Source organism: Urocampus carinirostris, chromosome 2 (assembly GCF_059441175.1).
Source record: "Urocampus carinirostris isolate Australia breed hairy pipefish chromosome 2, RoL_Ucar_1.0, whole genome shotgun sequence".
Taxonomy (NCBI): domain Eukaryota; kingdom Metazoa; phylum Chordata; class Actinopteri; order Syngnathiformes; family Syngnathidae; genus Urocampus; species Urocampus carinirostris.
Genome location: NC_142350.1, coordinates 12,372,580 through 12,388,035, shown reverse-complemented (window position 1 = coordinate 12,388,035; position 15,456 = coordinate 12,372,580). Strand labels below are relative to the sequence as shown.

The window sequence follows — 15,456 nt, the reverse complement described above, 5'->3', positions numbered from 1 at the left end:
AAGCATTATATTTTAATGTGTGTCTATGACAAATAAGCACCATTACAACCAGCGAAGAAGACTACCAAGTTCTAGCCGGAAGTGTATTAGCCAAGCTGTTAGCAATTTTCCTTATTGAGTCTCCAGAAATAGTTATTTTCTGAAAAGGTAGGATATCAAACGATGAATTGCACTTTTTTTAAATGTAATATATTTAGTTAGTCGTTTTATCTGAATAACGCATCGCATCTCAATCTATTTTTCCCCATTTTGTTGCCTCTCTTGTAAGAGCTTTTACTGACAATGAGTGGCACAGAACAAGAGAAAGCGAAGGTGAGGTTCATTTCAGTGTTTAAATTGTGCTTATGTTAAAATACAGACTGTCAAGAACTAAGTGTGCATTCTCTCGTCAAATCTACTCCTTTTTTTATTTTGAAGTAAAAGTTTTAAAGCTATGAATGTAGTAAAATTGTTGGATAAACTTTAATATGGTTCAGCGATTTGGACATCATTATTGATAGAAATGGTGCTGATTGCCGGCGTGTTTGCATCTTGAGATACAAATAATTTACGCTCTGTGCTTTTACAAACCCGTCTTATAAATAACTTCCAAACAGAAATGTGAAATGAAGAATCAAGACAGCAAGGAGTTGGCCACCCCAGACGAGGAGGCTAAACCTACTACAACGCAAGAATCAAAGTCTATCATTGTGGCTGACAAGAAGATGGACTGCTGCAGCACCAAAGAGTCTGCAAACTCCTCCGGGGATGAGGCAGCTAGTGAAGGTAGATGACAAAAAATGAAACCACCTAGGACATGTCCGGGAACCTATTTGACTTAAAGAGCCATGAAACCAAATACTTATATCTCTTCTGTGAGGGCCACGTCATATAATGAAGATCACCCACTCAACAGACCCTGATCTAAAACCTACATGAGGGCAGGAAAAACTCAATAAAATGCACATACTTGCACGTGCATCATAAAGAAGCTGATTGAGGCTGTGATCATTACACAAGCAAAGAGATGGCAGCAGTGGGTAAAAAAGTTCCATATTCCGTCTAAAAGTGCTACAGCCGCTAGTGGTGGAAACACAGTGTTTCACTCCCAGCCTGAATCGGTTTAAAAAGTGAATTTTATCTGTGAGCTTGATGTACTCCTAAAAAGAAGCACTCCAGGCTCGCGAAAATTACCGACCCCTGCCCTAGAACCCTTTTCTATGAATGGGTATAAGTACAATGTTGTGCTACGCACGAGTAGGACACTATCCAAGTAAACGTCAAATCGTCTGTTTTTTTTCCCGCTTTCGCGCCCCTTTCTTCTAAACCATGTTGTTACCCATTTTGCCGCTGCAGCTCGATCACGGAGCGACAAAGCCACCGAGCTGAGCCGACAGTTGGAGGACATACTGAGCATCTACTGCAGAGAGAGCCATTCAGACAGTGCTGGTGCTAACAGCCGGACGCACAGCTTTGAGTTAAACGGGGAGACTGATGTCAAGGAGACCGACAAGGCGAGAGCGGGCAAAGGCAAGGGGGGCGCTGGTAGTGCCAACAAAGACCAGAAGAAAATGCAGGAGAAGAAGAAAGTGAAAGGTTTAGGTGAGGAAGGACAATGTCCGTTTGTAGTTTTTCTCTTTACTCTAGTGCAGGTGTCGAACAAGTGCATTTAAGTATTGTTAGGTTTATATTTTAGTAGACTCTCAAAAAAAGGAGAGAGTGCATCACTTGATTTGAACTTGCAAGGAGAGCAGGAAAGAGCCCAATCCTCAGATAAGAAATTCCAACCTGTTCTAAAAGCCCTCCCCTGAGCCTTATTGTATTTGATCTTCTGGGTTACAAAGGAATATCCGCCCTAAAAGGCGTGGAACTAAAAAAAAAAAACTGAATGTAATCGTCAGATGGTGACAATGATGTAAACGGTGCACAGGGTTTGTATGGGGGCTTGAACAGGGTTCCCGCAGATCCTTGAATAGTCTTAAAAGGAATATCATTCATTATTCTAAAAATTGGACCTTAATTGGCATTAAAAAGTATTAAATCCAATATTCAAAAGTCTTAAAATGTGTACACATTATTAAGATGTATTTCTGTTTGAACTATAAAGATGTAGTAACATTTATCAATTGCCGGTGATGTGGTTTCAGTCGGGCCTTTCAGATCAGACGCATGTTTTAGGTCTACCCACATTACTCGTAGCAACTTCGGACAGAGGCGTTTACTTTTGACCATGCCTGGAAAGTGAACATTTCATAAGAAGCTTTTTTTTTTTCTACAAGTACCAATTTCAGATTCTTTCTTCCAGGCAAGGAAATCACCCTCCTCATGCAAACCCTCAACACATTGAGCACACCCGAAGAAAAGCTAACAGGTCTCTGCAAGAAGTATGCTGAACTGGTGAGGTTATTTTTTTCCAGTTTCACAGAAACAGGGAAACTTTGCTTTCCTAAATAACGTTTTTGCAATAATAGCTGGAGGAACATCGAAACAGACAAAAGCAGATGCGAGCGCTGCAGAAGAAGCAGACGCAGGTGGTCCAGGAAAAGGACAACCTGCGAAATGAACACAGCAAGGCCATCCTGGCTCGCAGTAAGCTGGAGAGTCTCTGCCGGGAACTGCAGAGGCACAACCGGACACTCAAGGTGCGTAGAAAGAATTGCAATGGCTTTTTTCTTTTCTTTTTCTTTTTTTAATTAGTTTCTGATTTTTTTCTCTGTATTTATGGAGCACTTGCTGTTCCCTAGTGTTTAAATGTTTCCCGCCAATTTTGTAATGATGCAATGTTCAATAGAAATTAATTTCTAAAAAAGAAACGTGAATTACGACTATAAATACCGTTCGACGGTGCCCTCTGTCGGACTAAAGCGGTACTACAATCCTTAACTTCACGACAAAATGCAATTCACTTATTACTTGCATTAAGTTAACATTCTCAGTGGCTCATAAATTGCCCGACTCAACGAATCCATAATGGAATTAATTGCCCGCGCTTTCAATAATAGATTTTAATCAATTTGTTGTTGCAGCCCTACCTCACACGTCCTTCAACTTGGCACTCTGCACATATTTTTACTATACATATGAAGCTTCTATTCAGAGTTTGTACGGGTGCTTGAAATCCTTGACAATGTGCTTGCAAATGCCCATAATAAATTGTTGCCATTTTTTTTTAGGTTAGGTGTTCAAATAAAGGGTTTGGAACTAATCTAATGGTTCCCAAAAAGGAGTGGGGCTAGACTTAGAAACCATATTTTATGCTCCTTATTAGAGTATTAAATTTAATTCAGGGTTCTGAAATTGGTTGGGGCTAGGGGTTGCAGAGTTAGGGGTAGGTTTAGAACTAGAATTTGAACTCCATACTAGGTTTCTAAACGGAATGTAGGGTTCCAAAATTTGTTTAAAGCTAGAGTTACGATTTGAAACAGGGTTAGGGCGAGGGTTAGGTGCAGATTAAGGTTTAGGAGCTATTTTTTGTGCTCTTAGAACTTAGGGTTCCAGAATGGTTTTAAACCTAGGGTTTTGGTTTAAAACGGGGTTAGGGCCAGGGTAATGGCTATGGTTAGGTGTAGGGCTGGAGTCTGGAGCTAGGGTTTTAAACCGATGTTAGGATTCTGAAATGAGGTTGGGGATAGAGTTAGGGTTTGAAACAAAGGTTTTGGCTCTATTTTTGATAAGCACTAGATTGTCTTTGAAAGTCATTATGAAGTGCTTGCATCTATCTATCTATCTATCTATCTATCTATCTATCTATCTATCTATCTATTCTTTAGTGACAACATTTGCCTTGGAGAGTCATCTTTCCAACCCGACACAATGATATAATTGAGATTTTTTTTTTCCATCCCCCAAAGGATGAAGGAACCCAAAGGACCCGTCTGGAGGAGGAGAAACGAAAAGAGGTGACCTCACATTTCCAGGTGACGCTGAACGACATCCAAGTGCAAATGGAGCAGCACAACGCGAGGAACGCCAGCCTGCGACGGGAGAACACGGAACTCGCTGAGAAGCTAAAGAAGCTCCATGAGCAGTACAAGTTGCGAGAGGAGGTGTGCGAAAGGTTTCACATGTAACAGAAGGTGGTCCTCTCTTTCTCTGAATGTCAATCGCCCAATCAGCATATAGATAAAGTGGTGAAACACAAAGACCTGCAGCAGCAGCTGGTGGACACCAAACTTCACCAGGCACAGGAGCTTCTCAACGAGTCAGAGCAACGGCACGAAACAGAGAAGCAATTTGTAAGTAACGACGCACGCAAACCCAAGAATACGTTAAAAATCAAAATCGTGTACGTTCTTTTCTCCATCAGCTGCTGCAAGAGGCCCTCGAGTCCCAGCGCATGTGCGAGCTGATGACGCAGCAGGAAGGTCACCTCAAACAGCAGGTGCTTCCCTAACTCGGTTACCCACATTGTGTCAGCGTTCTTCTGGCGTGTAAAGGCAGTTCGTACGGGTGCTTGAAATCCTTGAAAATGTTTGGATTTTAACGTTGTGTTTTCAAGGATTGAAAAGTGCTTGAATTAAGGGAGAAGTGATTGTAAATGTTTGAAATTGTTGATGCGTCTGTCAAGTCTGCTTAAAAATGATGCTGACCCAGCTCTGTGATGGCTTCGCTTTGCCATTGCATTTCTTCTTCGATTGTGTTCACCAATTTGACATTAGTTTTTAAGGCATTGTCTTATAAGGCGTCATCACTCCTGCAGGTCGTGCCCAATCAGACAGGTGCATGCTACACCCAAACAGGGTATTATAAAATGTGTATTAGTTCAAGGATCACGAATCAACTATGGAGATTTACTATGGGCTATGCAAAAAATGAAGGTAGCATTTCCCAGTGGTACATTGTAATGGGAAGTACATCCTGCAACTGTTAATTCATTTCATTTTTACCTATATGAGGAGAGATTTCTCAAAAACAAATAATTGGCGATTTACTCAAGATCTGAAAATCCTATGTCTTGATAAATGCACATGCAAAATATAAAATCGCATATGAAGCTTGGTAAAATATTTGTGGCTCAGCAAAAGACCTGATTAACACCAAATTTCTACTTCTAATGGTACTGGAGAAATTGGAAGTTTGGCTTTGAAAGTCCATACAAAGTGTTTTAATTTTTCCATGAAAAAAAGTGTACCAACCCTGGTAAAACCCTGATTGTGCTTTCCTAGCTCTCCCTGTACACAGAGAAGTTTGAGGAGTTCCAGACCACCTTGTCCAAAAGCAACGAGGTCTTCGGGACGTTCAAGCAGGAGATGGAGAAGGTGAGGAGTGAGATGATGCTTGTTAAGTTTTGTTGTTGATGAGAACACAGTTATCCCTCATTTTCCCCGAGGTTTGCGTTCCATAAAGGACATTCGATGGTCAAAACCCGCAAATTATAAACCTTTATTATATAGTCAAATAGAAAGTACTGTACTTTATAAAGTTTTGTTTTTTTTTCAACAAAAAACTTCTGAACTGTCAAACTGTAATTTTTAAAATAATAATAATAATAATAATAATTTCCTTGTATTGTCATTCTGTGTAACAATGTACACAGAACGAAATGTCGATTGCACCTGACCCGTTGTAGCGAGCCGATGCAGCCGCAGCCAACAGAGGGCGCCGCCGACCACTTTTTAAGTCTTAGGAATGACTCGGCCGGGGCGCGAACCACCGACCTCCCAGTCTCAAAGCGGGCGCCTTACCATCTAAATAATATTGCTGCTAAATTTCACTATTGATTCAAAACACCATCTTTTACAGTTGACGATGTTGCCATCATTTGGACGTTATTGGAAAAAAACAAGGGTGTAAAAGTGCTTAAAACTTCCTTTAGCATGTTGAGAAAATTAAACTTTGTCTTCCGGTGCCTTTTGGCTCATTTATGAGAGAAACTCTACATTGAAGAAGATAAGTTTCGTCAAGCTGTTTTACGCAGAGGCAGACGCAGACAGAAAGGGGGCGGGGTGGCCATTAAGCCAATCAGAATGCGGAACACAATGGACGATGAAAATTCACAAAGTAACAAAACCGTGAAATGTAAATTATGAAACTGCAAGGTACTTGTCATATTACTTCTTTCGGGGTACGCATGATATGGTCTTATGTATCCTGCCGTGAAGTTTTACTGGTAAATTAAAAAAAAATGGAAGGAAATTGGGCTGGATGAACCCTCTCTTCAGATCCCTTTTTCCCTCTAAAAAACGTTAACTTTATTGGTTGGAACTTTTGAGCTGTGTTTCTCAAGCGATGGGTCGGAACCCAAAAGTGGGTCACGGAACCATTTTTCAGTGGGTCGCGGGCTTTTGTCTTTACAATATAATGCTAAGAAGAAGAAAAAAACTGAGGGTGAATTACACTCCTTAACAGTAAATGACAATAATGACCAACTTGATCTCATTTCTTCTTCCTGTTAAGTCAATCGCGTGTTTGATCGGGACCACATCTCATTTCATTGTGATTTTCTTGGTTTTACTGCCAAATTATAAGGGGAATGAAAAGTATAAAACAATATCAACGGGCAAGACAAAGAAAGAAACGATTGCAAAATACGAAAATGTTGCACAAGTGTCTGCCATTGAAGCGATACTGGAAGGTACAGTAAATGGTTTAAAAATGTTACATTTTTAGTTTTTTACCACTAAATTAATTTTCATCAACTACATTAAAAAACGATTTTTAGGTACACACTAAAGAAATAATCTGAAAAAAGTGAAGATATTTTACCATCTTTTCTTTAAACTGCAGAATCCTTTGAGAAGTTTTAAAAGTAGAAATGTGTCCTTGTTCGGGTTACAGCTTATTATTAGGGGGGAATGGTGGGCCCTAAACTGAAAAAAAGCTGATTTTTGTTCTAGATGACTAAAAAGATCAAGAAGTTGGAGAAGGAGACTGCCATGTATCGATCCAGGTGGGAGAGTAGCAACAAAGCTCTTGTGGACATGGCGGAGGAGGTAATGAGCATCCACAGCACACGATCCAAACCAAAACGCTCCATAAAAATGAGCACTGCCTTAAGTGTGCTTAGAAGATTTCCTTGATGTGGCTTGAATGCTCCATAGGTCTTTCAATTTGGTAGAAATTAAGTCATAGGCTGCGACTATCTAAGGCTCCGTATCATAACTGTATGAAGAACTCCTTCATCCCCAACTCATTCAATGCCAGACATTTTTCTCATTGGGAGAGCTGGTGCCTGCCAGTTTTTGCCATTTGGACTCATTTTTTGAAGGCCTACTGAAAATTTAGTTCAATAGCTATACAAGCATAGGACATATAAAACGAAAGATTCAACCCTATTTTTTGTATTTTTATTATTATTCAGCCAGTATCAACCATCAACATGATATCTACCGAAAATCATTTTGTCACGCGAAGCTATCGACGTGACTCGTCGCCTTCGATCGGCGCCGGGTTTTTAGACCCAACGGCTGTGTTGGGAGTCATTAGGTGAGCAAACCCCCCAATTCCAACCCTTAATGCCGAGCGCCAAGCAGGGAGGCAATGGGTACCAATGTTGTAAGTCTTGGCCGAGGCTTGAACCAGCGACCTCCCAGTCTCTGAGCGGGCGCCCTACCATCTAGGCTACCGAGCTGGTCTGCTGGTCCAATCTGCCATTAGAAAAAAAAACATATTTCTAGTTCTTACCATTATTTAGAAAGCAATAGTTTAGCAATAGTCTAAAAAAATTAGAATTTGTTATCTGACTCCATTGACCAAACTCAACTTACGCCTAACAATGCATGCGCGTTTCTTTTTGTGAAAAGACGGACAAGAGACCGGCATTTCCACACGGGGCAGATTTAATTTCTTAAAGTATTTAACTAAGTGAACTCCATCGAATTAGCCAAATTATTGTCGCTCGAGTCTTCGTCGAGCCTTTCTCACGTTCGATTCTCCCTCGATCTTCTCTCGACCCAAGTCTCTCCGCCGGCTGGTGTGCCGGCTCCTCCCATGGGCGGGCCAGAGAATCTCTATGTGGGCTCCACCTCGTCGCCTCTGTCTGGACCCCTGCCTCACGAAGGCCCCTTTTGCGCCGGGAAGCGCTGATTATCATATCAGCCCTTCGTCCCAGTTCCTGCTGTTTTCTGTAAACATCGTTCTTCACAAGGTTGCATTGACCTCGCCCCACAGCTCAGCCAGTGAATATCTTTTGCATTTAAATGTAATTTGTATTTGATCGTACAAAATCCCTTATAGTTGAGTATATAAAATCCTTCACTCTTTATAATAGTTTAAAAACACATTTATACGTTATGGCATTAAATTAGTTATATAATTGTAAACCATTCCCAGTGCTACCAAATACTATGTATCTTCCAGATTTTGCTACGCGAGTTAATAGCAAATTACGTAATACATATTTTCTATGGAGGCTGTGAAAATCAAAAATAAGGGGAAAAAAAAGAAGCAATGCTCATTTTTCTATTGACGATGTTAATTGCTCCTTGGTTATTCATGATGCATTGGTGCAATCTGCTCGACACTTGAATTCTTACCCATGGACATCCTCTGCCCACCCAAAGAAAACTGGATGTAGTGGTGCGAAAAGTCTGAAAAAGGGGAAGAAAAAGACAAACAGACAAATAAAAGAAAAGAGGATAATAAAAAGAAAAAAAAACTGTAAAGCAAGAGAAAATAAGATAAAGCTGGGGGGAAGAATAATAGGGAAAAATGAAACAGAAGATATAATAATAAGGCAAGAAAAAGGAAAAGCTAGGGGAAAAGAAACGCAAGAAGACACAAAGAAAATTAAAATGGAAAATACAAAAAAGTGAATAAAAAGCTGGAGGGGAAATAAATAGGAAAAGAAGGAAAAGGACAGGTTTTGGGGGGGTCCCTTTTGTTCAGTATAGTAGTACTAATGATTGAATATTCTGCACAAAAAGAATTAATACTTTTTTTTTAAACTCCATTCTACTAAAACATTTTTTTTCACTCTGCTGCAAGCTTTAAACTCTTGTGTTCTAAGCAACTTTAAACTAGAATACCTGCCCGACACAACAAAAAATTTCTAAAAATATTGGCTTTTTCAGTGCACGACAAATAAACTACAAAAAACTCCCCTCAAAAGAGACTCACATTAGAAACAGTGCTGTGCAAAATGAAAATTGGGGGATAATAATAGTTCTCCCCTCATGCATTTAATATCCCCCCCTGAGACTCATGTCTGATAACGGCAAAAACGTGTTTTTTTTTTTTTATTTATTCCTTGTAGAAAACGACACAAGACCGCGAGTTTGAAGCACTCCAAGGTAAAGTTCAGCGGCTGGAGAAGTTGCGGCGCGCCCTCAAAGTGGAGCGCAACGAGCTCAGCAAGAAGGTCGAGAAACTCAGCGGCACCACGGCGCCCCCTGCCTCCGACTCGGATTGCCCCTCCCCGACGCCTGCGGATGCCGTTGCGGCCGACCAACCCAGACTTCAACCCAGCTCCCAAAACCCGAACCATGAAACGAGCACAGTGGCAACCCAGGAATGATGCTAAAATCCTCAACCTAAAGACCCCCCTTTTCCCACCACTTCAAGTCCAATTGCAATTAGAATGAAATTTTGAAAGCTCCTTTTTACCCAAAGCGCGATCGATCGTGGAAGTGACTAGCCGCACCTCGAATGATGTCATTAAAATCTTAGTTGAATGTTTTCTACCTGTTTTGCAACCTCCTTGCATTGAGTCTTCGTAAAAAGCACTTGGAATGTATTCTGCCTTCCTCGTCTCCACAAACTTGTAGTCCAACCCGGCTGAACCACAGTTTTGTGACTACAGTAATCCCTCGGTTACCGCGGGAACCAAACCCCCCGTAAAATGTGAAAATCTGCTTCAATAGATTTAAGGATCAAACTTTCCTCACGAGAGACGTCTTTATCCACGAGTAGTTCACGACTGTTACAAAATCACCAAAATAGATCTGCAGTGAAAACTCGAAACACTGAAGTGTAGTTGAATGAATGGTCTCTGTCACAATACAAAAGTACAAAATCGGAGGGCTTCTCCCTTCAGGAATTCATTCACAGAGCACCTGGCTAGCTGCACGCTAGCATCAGGTATCCTCAAGTTGAGCAAGGTCTCCTTGATTGTTAGAATACAACCATCTTGAATGTAGCAGTTTCCCGCGTGTTGTATCTCCAGGTCATCTGTTTCATGGGTAATAAATCTGGCGTTGGTGAGATACATCCTCGCCAGGGTTGGCTTGTGAGAGTTGCGATGTAGCCTAGCCGCAGCAGGCTGGATTTGCAGCCCCGATATTGCTTTCCTTCCCGGCGCCTCTTCCTGGATCCGATAACCATTCGCAAGCACCTGCTGGTGATACCTTTTTTTTTTCGCTGTGCTTTTTTTTCTTTGGGAAGCCACATTGACTGTGTGTCTGCCCTGCTGTTTGACTGAAAGCATACACAAGCCAATCACAGTCGTGTACACAGTAATGCCCACCCAACACACACACACACACTAATGCTGCGTTCCAGAGAAGTGGCATTTCTCCAGCCTCCTACTGGGAAAATGTCACTAAAATTACACTCAAGGTGGGAAGTCCTAGTCGCAAAGTTTGGGAAAAAATATGCAATTCAATTCTATCGATTACTTCTATATGACGTCACGCGACAAAATGCCGATTCCCATGGACAAACGCAGTGAATGGTAAAATAATATTTACACGATTACAGTGTGCGCTATTGTTCTCAGCCGCCATTTTCCTCCATAAAATGAGCAGCCTTCGAGAAGGCAGGTTTCGAGGTCGGATCTGGTACCGTCCGAGCAAGAGATATCCCGCTTCCCACATTTCGAGAATGCAGCAATACAACCTGCCCCTCTGTTATCGTGTGCTGTCTGCTGAAGTACACAATGCACGATACATAGATATCAATGACGATTCAATCCAAAATATGCGAAGCAGTGAACCAGCGACGAATGAAAAGCGAAGTAGCGAGGGATTACTGTACTTCATTCTTATAAATGTCTGTTTTCCTTCAAAATGGTGTTTTGTTTCTTTTTAATAGCTCATGATTTTGTCACACTAATGTATTCCTGTCACATGAATTATTCATTGAAATGAAGCAAGATGCTTCTCATTCCTTTTGCTATGGTTTTGTTTGTCCTTCTAATAATTATATGTCAGGAAATAAAGAGTTTTTTAAAAATTTCAGTATTTTGGTTAGGCTTTACAAGTTTTGTGTCCTATTTTAGTATGAAAGGTACATTGTCAAATGTTTGAAAACTTGATTGCACTGTATTGTCTAATGCAAAGGAATACCAGTACCATTTGAGCACAGCGTAGCAGCCAGATGCCAGACAAACATGGTGGCCATTTATAGATAGGATCACACTAAGCAAAAGAAATACAAATTTCTTGGCTTATGAATATTAAAATTGGGTATTTAGTTTACTTATTTTTGTCAATGTTTGACTGGAGAGAGCATTTGATAGAAATTGCTTGGAGACTAGCTTTTCTTTTTGATAAACTCAGAAATTTATGGCGGGTCGGATGAAATCATCAAAGGGGCTGGATCTGGCTTGCCGGTCGTATGACTGACACGGCGCCTCATAGTGGTAAAACAACTTTATTCTTTCAAAATAAGCAATAATTTAGCAAATACACGCCTATTTTTCTCAACTGACGTTATTGTCCACCATGCTACAGATACCCTCAAAAAGAAAAAGAAAAATATTGCAGTTGAGTCACTTTGAGTCTGTGTAGTTTGTATTCTTCCTTGTGCTTTGTATCACTCGACATCTAGTAGCAAAATATTACCCTAGCCCCTTTTAAGCACGTGGATTATAGATCACCATGCATTCGATTACTAAGAATACTTATTTTGAAATATTGTTTCCCTTTGCTCCTTCTCATGGATTGGATTCTATTAAAATAAGTATTCATTTTCTACGTATGGATTTTCCTTTTTTCTTGAATTGTGTGGTGGATCTCGTAAGCACTAGAGTTGTGGGGGAACAATCTCAAAGAGTCTTGAGCAAGTACAGCCTGTTGGCGCCCATCCCTCTCCAGGCGCACAAATGTCTCGAACCAAGGACCTTTTGCGTGTGAGGCGAATGTGCTAACCACTCCACTCAAAAGGCCAAATTATCTGTGTACTCAAATTAACTGTTCAATAGTTGTGGTTTTCGTCCTGGCTGTGGAACACTGGACTAGCTCTGCACACTCTGCAGGGTCCTTGAGGGTGCATGGGAGTTTGCCCTACATGTGTTTTGTGGACTTTGAGAAGGCATTCGACCAAGTTCCTCGGGAGGCCCTGTGGGGGGTGCTTCGGAAGTATGAGGTACTGCACAGTCTTATCCGGGCTGTGCGGTCCCTGTTTGCCCGGTGCCAGAGTCTGGTCCGCATTGCCGGCAGTAAGTCGGATTTGTTCCCAGTGAAGGTTGGACTCTGCCAGGGTTGCCCTTTGTCACCGATTCTGTTCATAACTTTTATGGACAGAATTTCTAGGCGCAGCCTTGGTGGGGATGGAGTCCGGTTTGGGGGCCTCAGCATTGCGTCACTGCTTTTTGCAGATGACGTGGTGCTGTTGGCTTCCTCAGGCCGTGATCTTCAGCTCTCGTTGGAGCGATTCGCAGGACAGTGTGAAGCGACCGGGATGAGGATCAGCACCTCCAAGTTCAAGACCATGGTACTCAGTCGGAAAAGGGTGGCATGCTCCCTCCGGGTTGGGGATGAGATCTTGCCCCAAGTGGACGAGTTCAAGTATCTTGGGGTCTTGTTCACGAGTGAGGGTAGGATGGAACGGGAGATCGACAGACGGGTCGGTGCAGCGTCTGCCGTCATTCGGACCCTGTACCGGTCCGTCGTGGTGAAGAGGGAGCTGAGCCGTAAGGAAAAGCTCTCGATCTACCGGTCGATCTACGTTCTTACCCTCACCTATGGTCATGAACTTTGGGTTATGACGGAAAGAATACGATCCCGGATACAAGTAAAATGAGTTTCTTCCGTAGGGCGTCTGGGTTTTCCCTTAAAGATAAGGTGAGAAGCTCAGTCATTCAGGAGGGACTCTCTGTAGAGCCACTGCTCCTCCGCATCGAGAGGAGCCAGTTGAGGTGGCTCGGGCATCTGATAAGGATGTCTTCTGGATGCATCCCTCGGGAGGTGTTCCGGGGATGTCCCACCGGCAGGAGGCCACGGGGCGACCCAGGACACGCTGGAGAGACTATGTCTCTCGGCTGACTTGGGAACGCCTCGGGATCCCGTCGAATGAGCTGGAGGAGGTGGCTGGGGATAGGGACGTCTGGGCTTCCCTTTAAAGGCTGCAGCCACCGTGACCCAACCCCAGATAAGCGGAAGACAATGGATGGATGGATAGATGTGGTTTTAGACGTCACACTATGTTTTTCCATGACTGGTTAAATAGCCAGTTGTGTACAGTACCTTAAAGGGACAGTGTGAGTTGTGGAACCGGCAAATGAGTGCTAAAAAGCCAATCTAAACTATGAGGATTCAAAGTGATGGAAATAAAATGTTTTTCCTTGTTATTCTTTTGCCCAGCTTTTCGTAAATGAAAGAAGAAAAAAAATAAAACAAATGACAAAGGAAAATGAGGTAAGAAGTATAAAATAAAAGTAACGGGAAAAAAAATTTGAAGTGAAAAGGAGAAAGGAGTGGAAGGGAAAAAAAAGAGAAAAATGAGAAAGTACGAAATAGAAGAATAAAGAATAAGAGAAGATGGATGAAAAACCGAAAAAAGAAAAAATGGAAAATCAAAGAGAAGAAAAAAATGGTTCAAAAATAAAGATGAGAAATGGAAAAAAAGTTTAAAAAAAAAAAGGTAAAAACAAAGAATAAAATAAGAAAATAGAAGAATAAACACAGACAAATGTAAAAAGAATTAAAGAAATGCAGAAGGGGTACCCTTAGTAGCAAGATGGCCGACAAATATGTCAGCTCTCAATAGGTGATCCTCATCTATGTCAAATAAATACACATTTTTGCACCTATGACTATTTAAAAAATGTCCATTTATATGCTCCTTTATGTATTTCAACGCAACTTTCCTTTCCGCTGGAGTTATCGTCTAGTTGTTATTTTGAAAGGAAAACCCGGAACTATCGTTGCCTCCAAGTGGCGCCTTGACGCAGGAGTGGCTGTCGGACAGAACTCAATGATGGCTGCGGCCAAAAACAAGTGGAGCGGGTCAGTCGCGACGTTGAAAACCTCACGAACGTGACCATCACCGTCTACCGAGTTCTTCGGTACCCGGGTGGGACTCCTTGCTGACGGCCTGCCCCTCTGCGGTCCTCCCCGGCCTGGTAACCCCGTGAATGGACGAGCATCGTCCAGGCAGACCATTTGGAGCTCCTTGTTCAAGCGCCCTAAAGTGTAAGTAGTAAAGTGAATTTCGAGCTTTTGCGTTCCAGATGCGTCAACAATGGGGTTAAAATGCTATTTTTCGTGTTAAAATGCTGTTTTTATCCCGGCATTTTGAGGGAAAAGGGTCCCGGAAAAGATGAACACTCTCATCCGTGACGTCACTTGGCAATTGGGATGAAGCCACGCCTTCCAGTAACACTGCTGCTCGACTGAACTCCAGGCTCAGTTTGGCAAAACATTTGACCTTAAAGGGACAGTGTGTATAGTTATTGACTCTTAGTCCGGTCAAGTCATGCTTATTTGTTTATTAATCACAAGGAGTCTCAAAGGGCTGCACAGAGCACAGATTATTGCAAACTACAAAAAAAACAAAATCAGTAAAAAATACATTGGTTTGCATACTAGGCAAAAATACATGAACTATCCAACCAATGTTACTTAATTACTACTTTGAAACATGAAAAATACCTCTCCAGAAATACTACAAAAATACCACTACAGTAATACTGTAATACAAAAATACTACTTCAGAAATTGTATGGCAGAAATACAAAAAATACTACTACAAAAATATTAGCGCAGAAATACTACAAACGTACAGTAATGCAACAGAGATACTATAAAAAACTGCTATGAAAATACTAAAAAAAATTTAATTGTGAAAATACAAATATACAACACCAAAATGACTAGAGAAATATTACTCCAGAAATGCTACAGAATTATTATAATAAAGACAATGTAAATATTTGAAAAACAAACAAACACCTGTTGCCAATTACCCCCAAGAAAATAAAACAAAGGAAGATAGGAGTGCCGTGCGACTGGCAGGCAACTAGTTCAGGGTGTCCCCTGCCCGCTGCCCGAGTATAGCTGGGATGGGCTCCAGGACCCCTGCGATCCCACTGAGGATAAGCGGTGCAGATAATGGATGGAAGATAGAAGTTGGGATCTTGAATGGCAGTGGCTCAGGAGGTAGAGTGCTCGTCTTGGGATCAAGAGATCTCAGTTCGAATCCCGGCTCCTCCGTGTTACATGTCGAAGTGTCCTTGGGTAAGACACTGAACCCCTAATACCCCCAATATGCAGGTTAGCGCCTTACATGGCTGCACGGCCGCTATTGGGAAATGTGAAGCACACTGTAAAGCGCTTTGGGAAGTCTTGACTTGAAAAGCGCTATATAAATGCAGATCAT

At 41.8% G+C, this 15,456-nt stretch overlaps 1 protein-coding gene across 1 annotated transcript; it reads left to right on the top strand.

Annotated features, from left to right (window-relative positions):
• Positions 1–25: 25 nt before the first annotated feature.
• txlna (taxilin alpha) lies at positions 26–9,599 on the top strand. Its single transcript, XM_088328952.1, has 12 exons — positions 26–147; positions 269–312; positions 597–765; positions 1,336–1,581; positions 2,285–2,376; positions 2,451–2,621; positions 3,831–4,025; positions 4,095–4,214; positions 4,286–4,360; positions 5,145–5,237; positions 6,816–6,911; positions 9,173–9,599. Exons 2-12 carry the CDS (start codon positions 283–285, stop codon positions 9,431–9,433), a joined length of 1,548 nt encoding a protein of 515 aa, XP_088185078.1. The 5' UTR covers positions 26–147; positions 269–282; the 3' UTR covers positions 9,434–9,599.
• The last annotated feature ends 5,857 nt before the right edge of the window (positions 9,600–15,456 follow it).

What these genes read in the sequence shown, in the direction of transcription:
- txlna (XM_088328952.1), top strand. Translation starts at nt 283, where the DNA reads ATGAGTGGCACAGAACAAGAGAAAGCGAAG. An exon ending in ACGAAACAGAGAAGCAATTT is followed by an intron (nt 4,215 to 4,285) that starts GTAAGTAACGAC and finishes TTTCTCCATCAG; the next exon opens with CTGCTGCAAGAGGCCCTCGA. An exon ending in AAGGTCACCTCAAACAGCAG is followed by an intron (nt 4,361 to 5,144) that starts GTGCTTCCCTAA and finishes GTGCTTTCCTAG; the next exon opens with CTCTCCCTGTACACAGAGAA.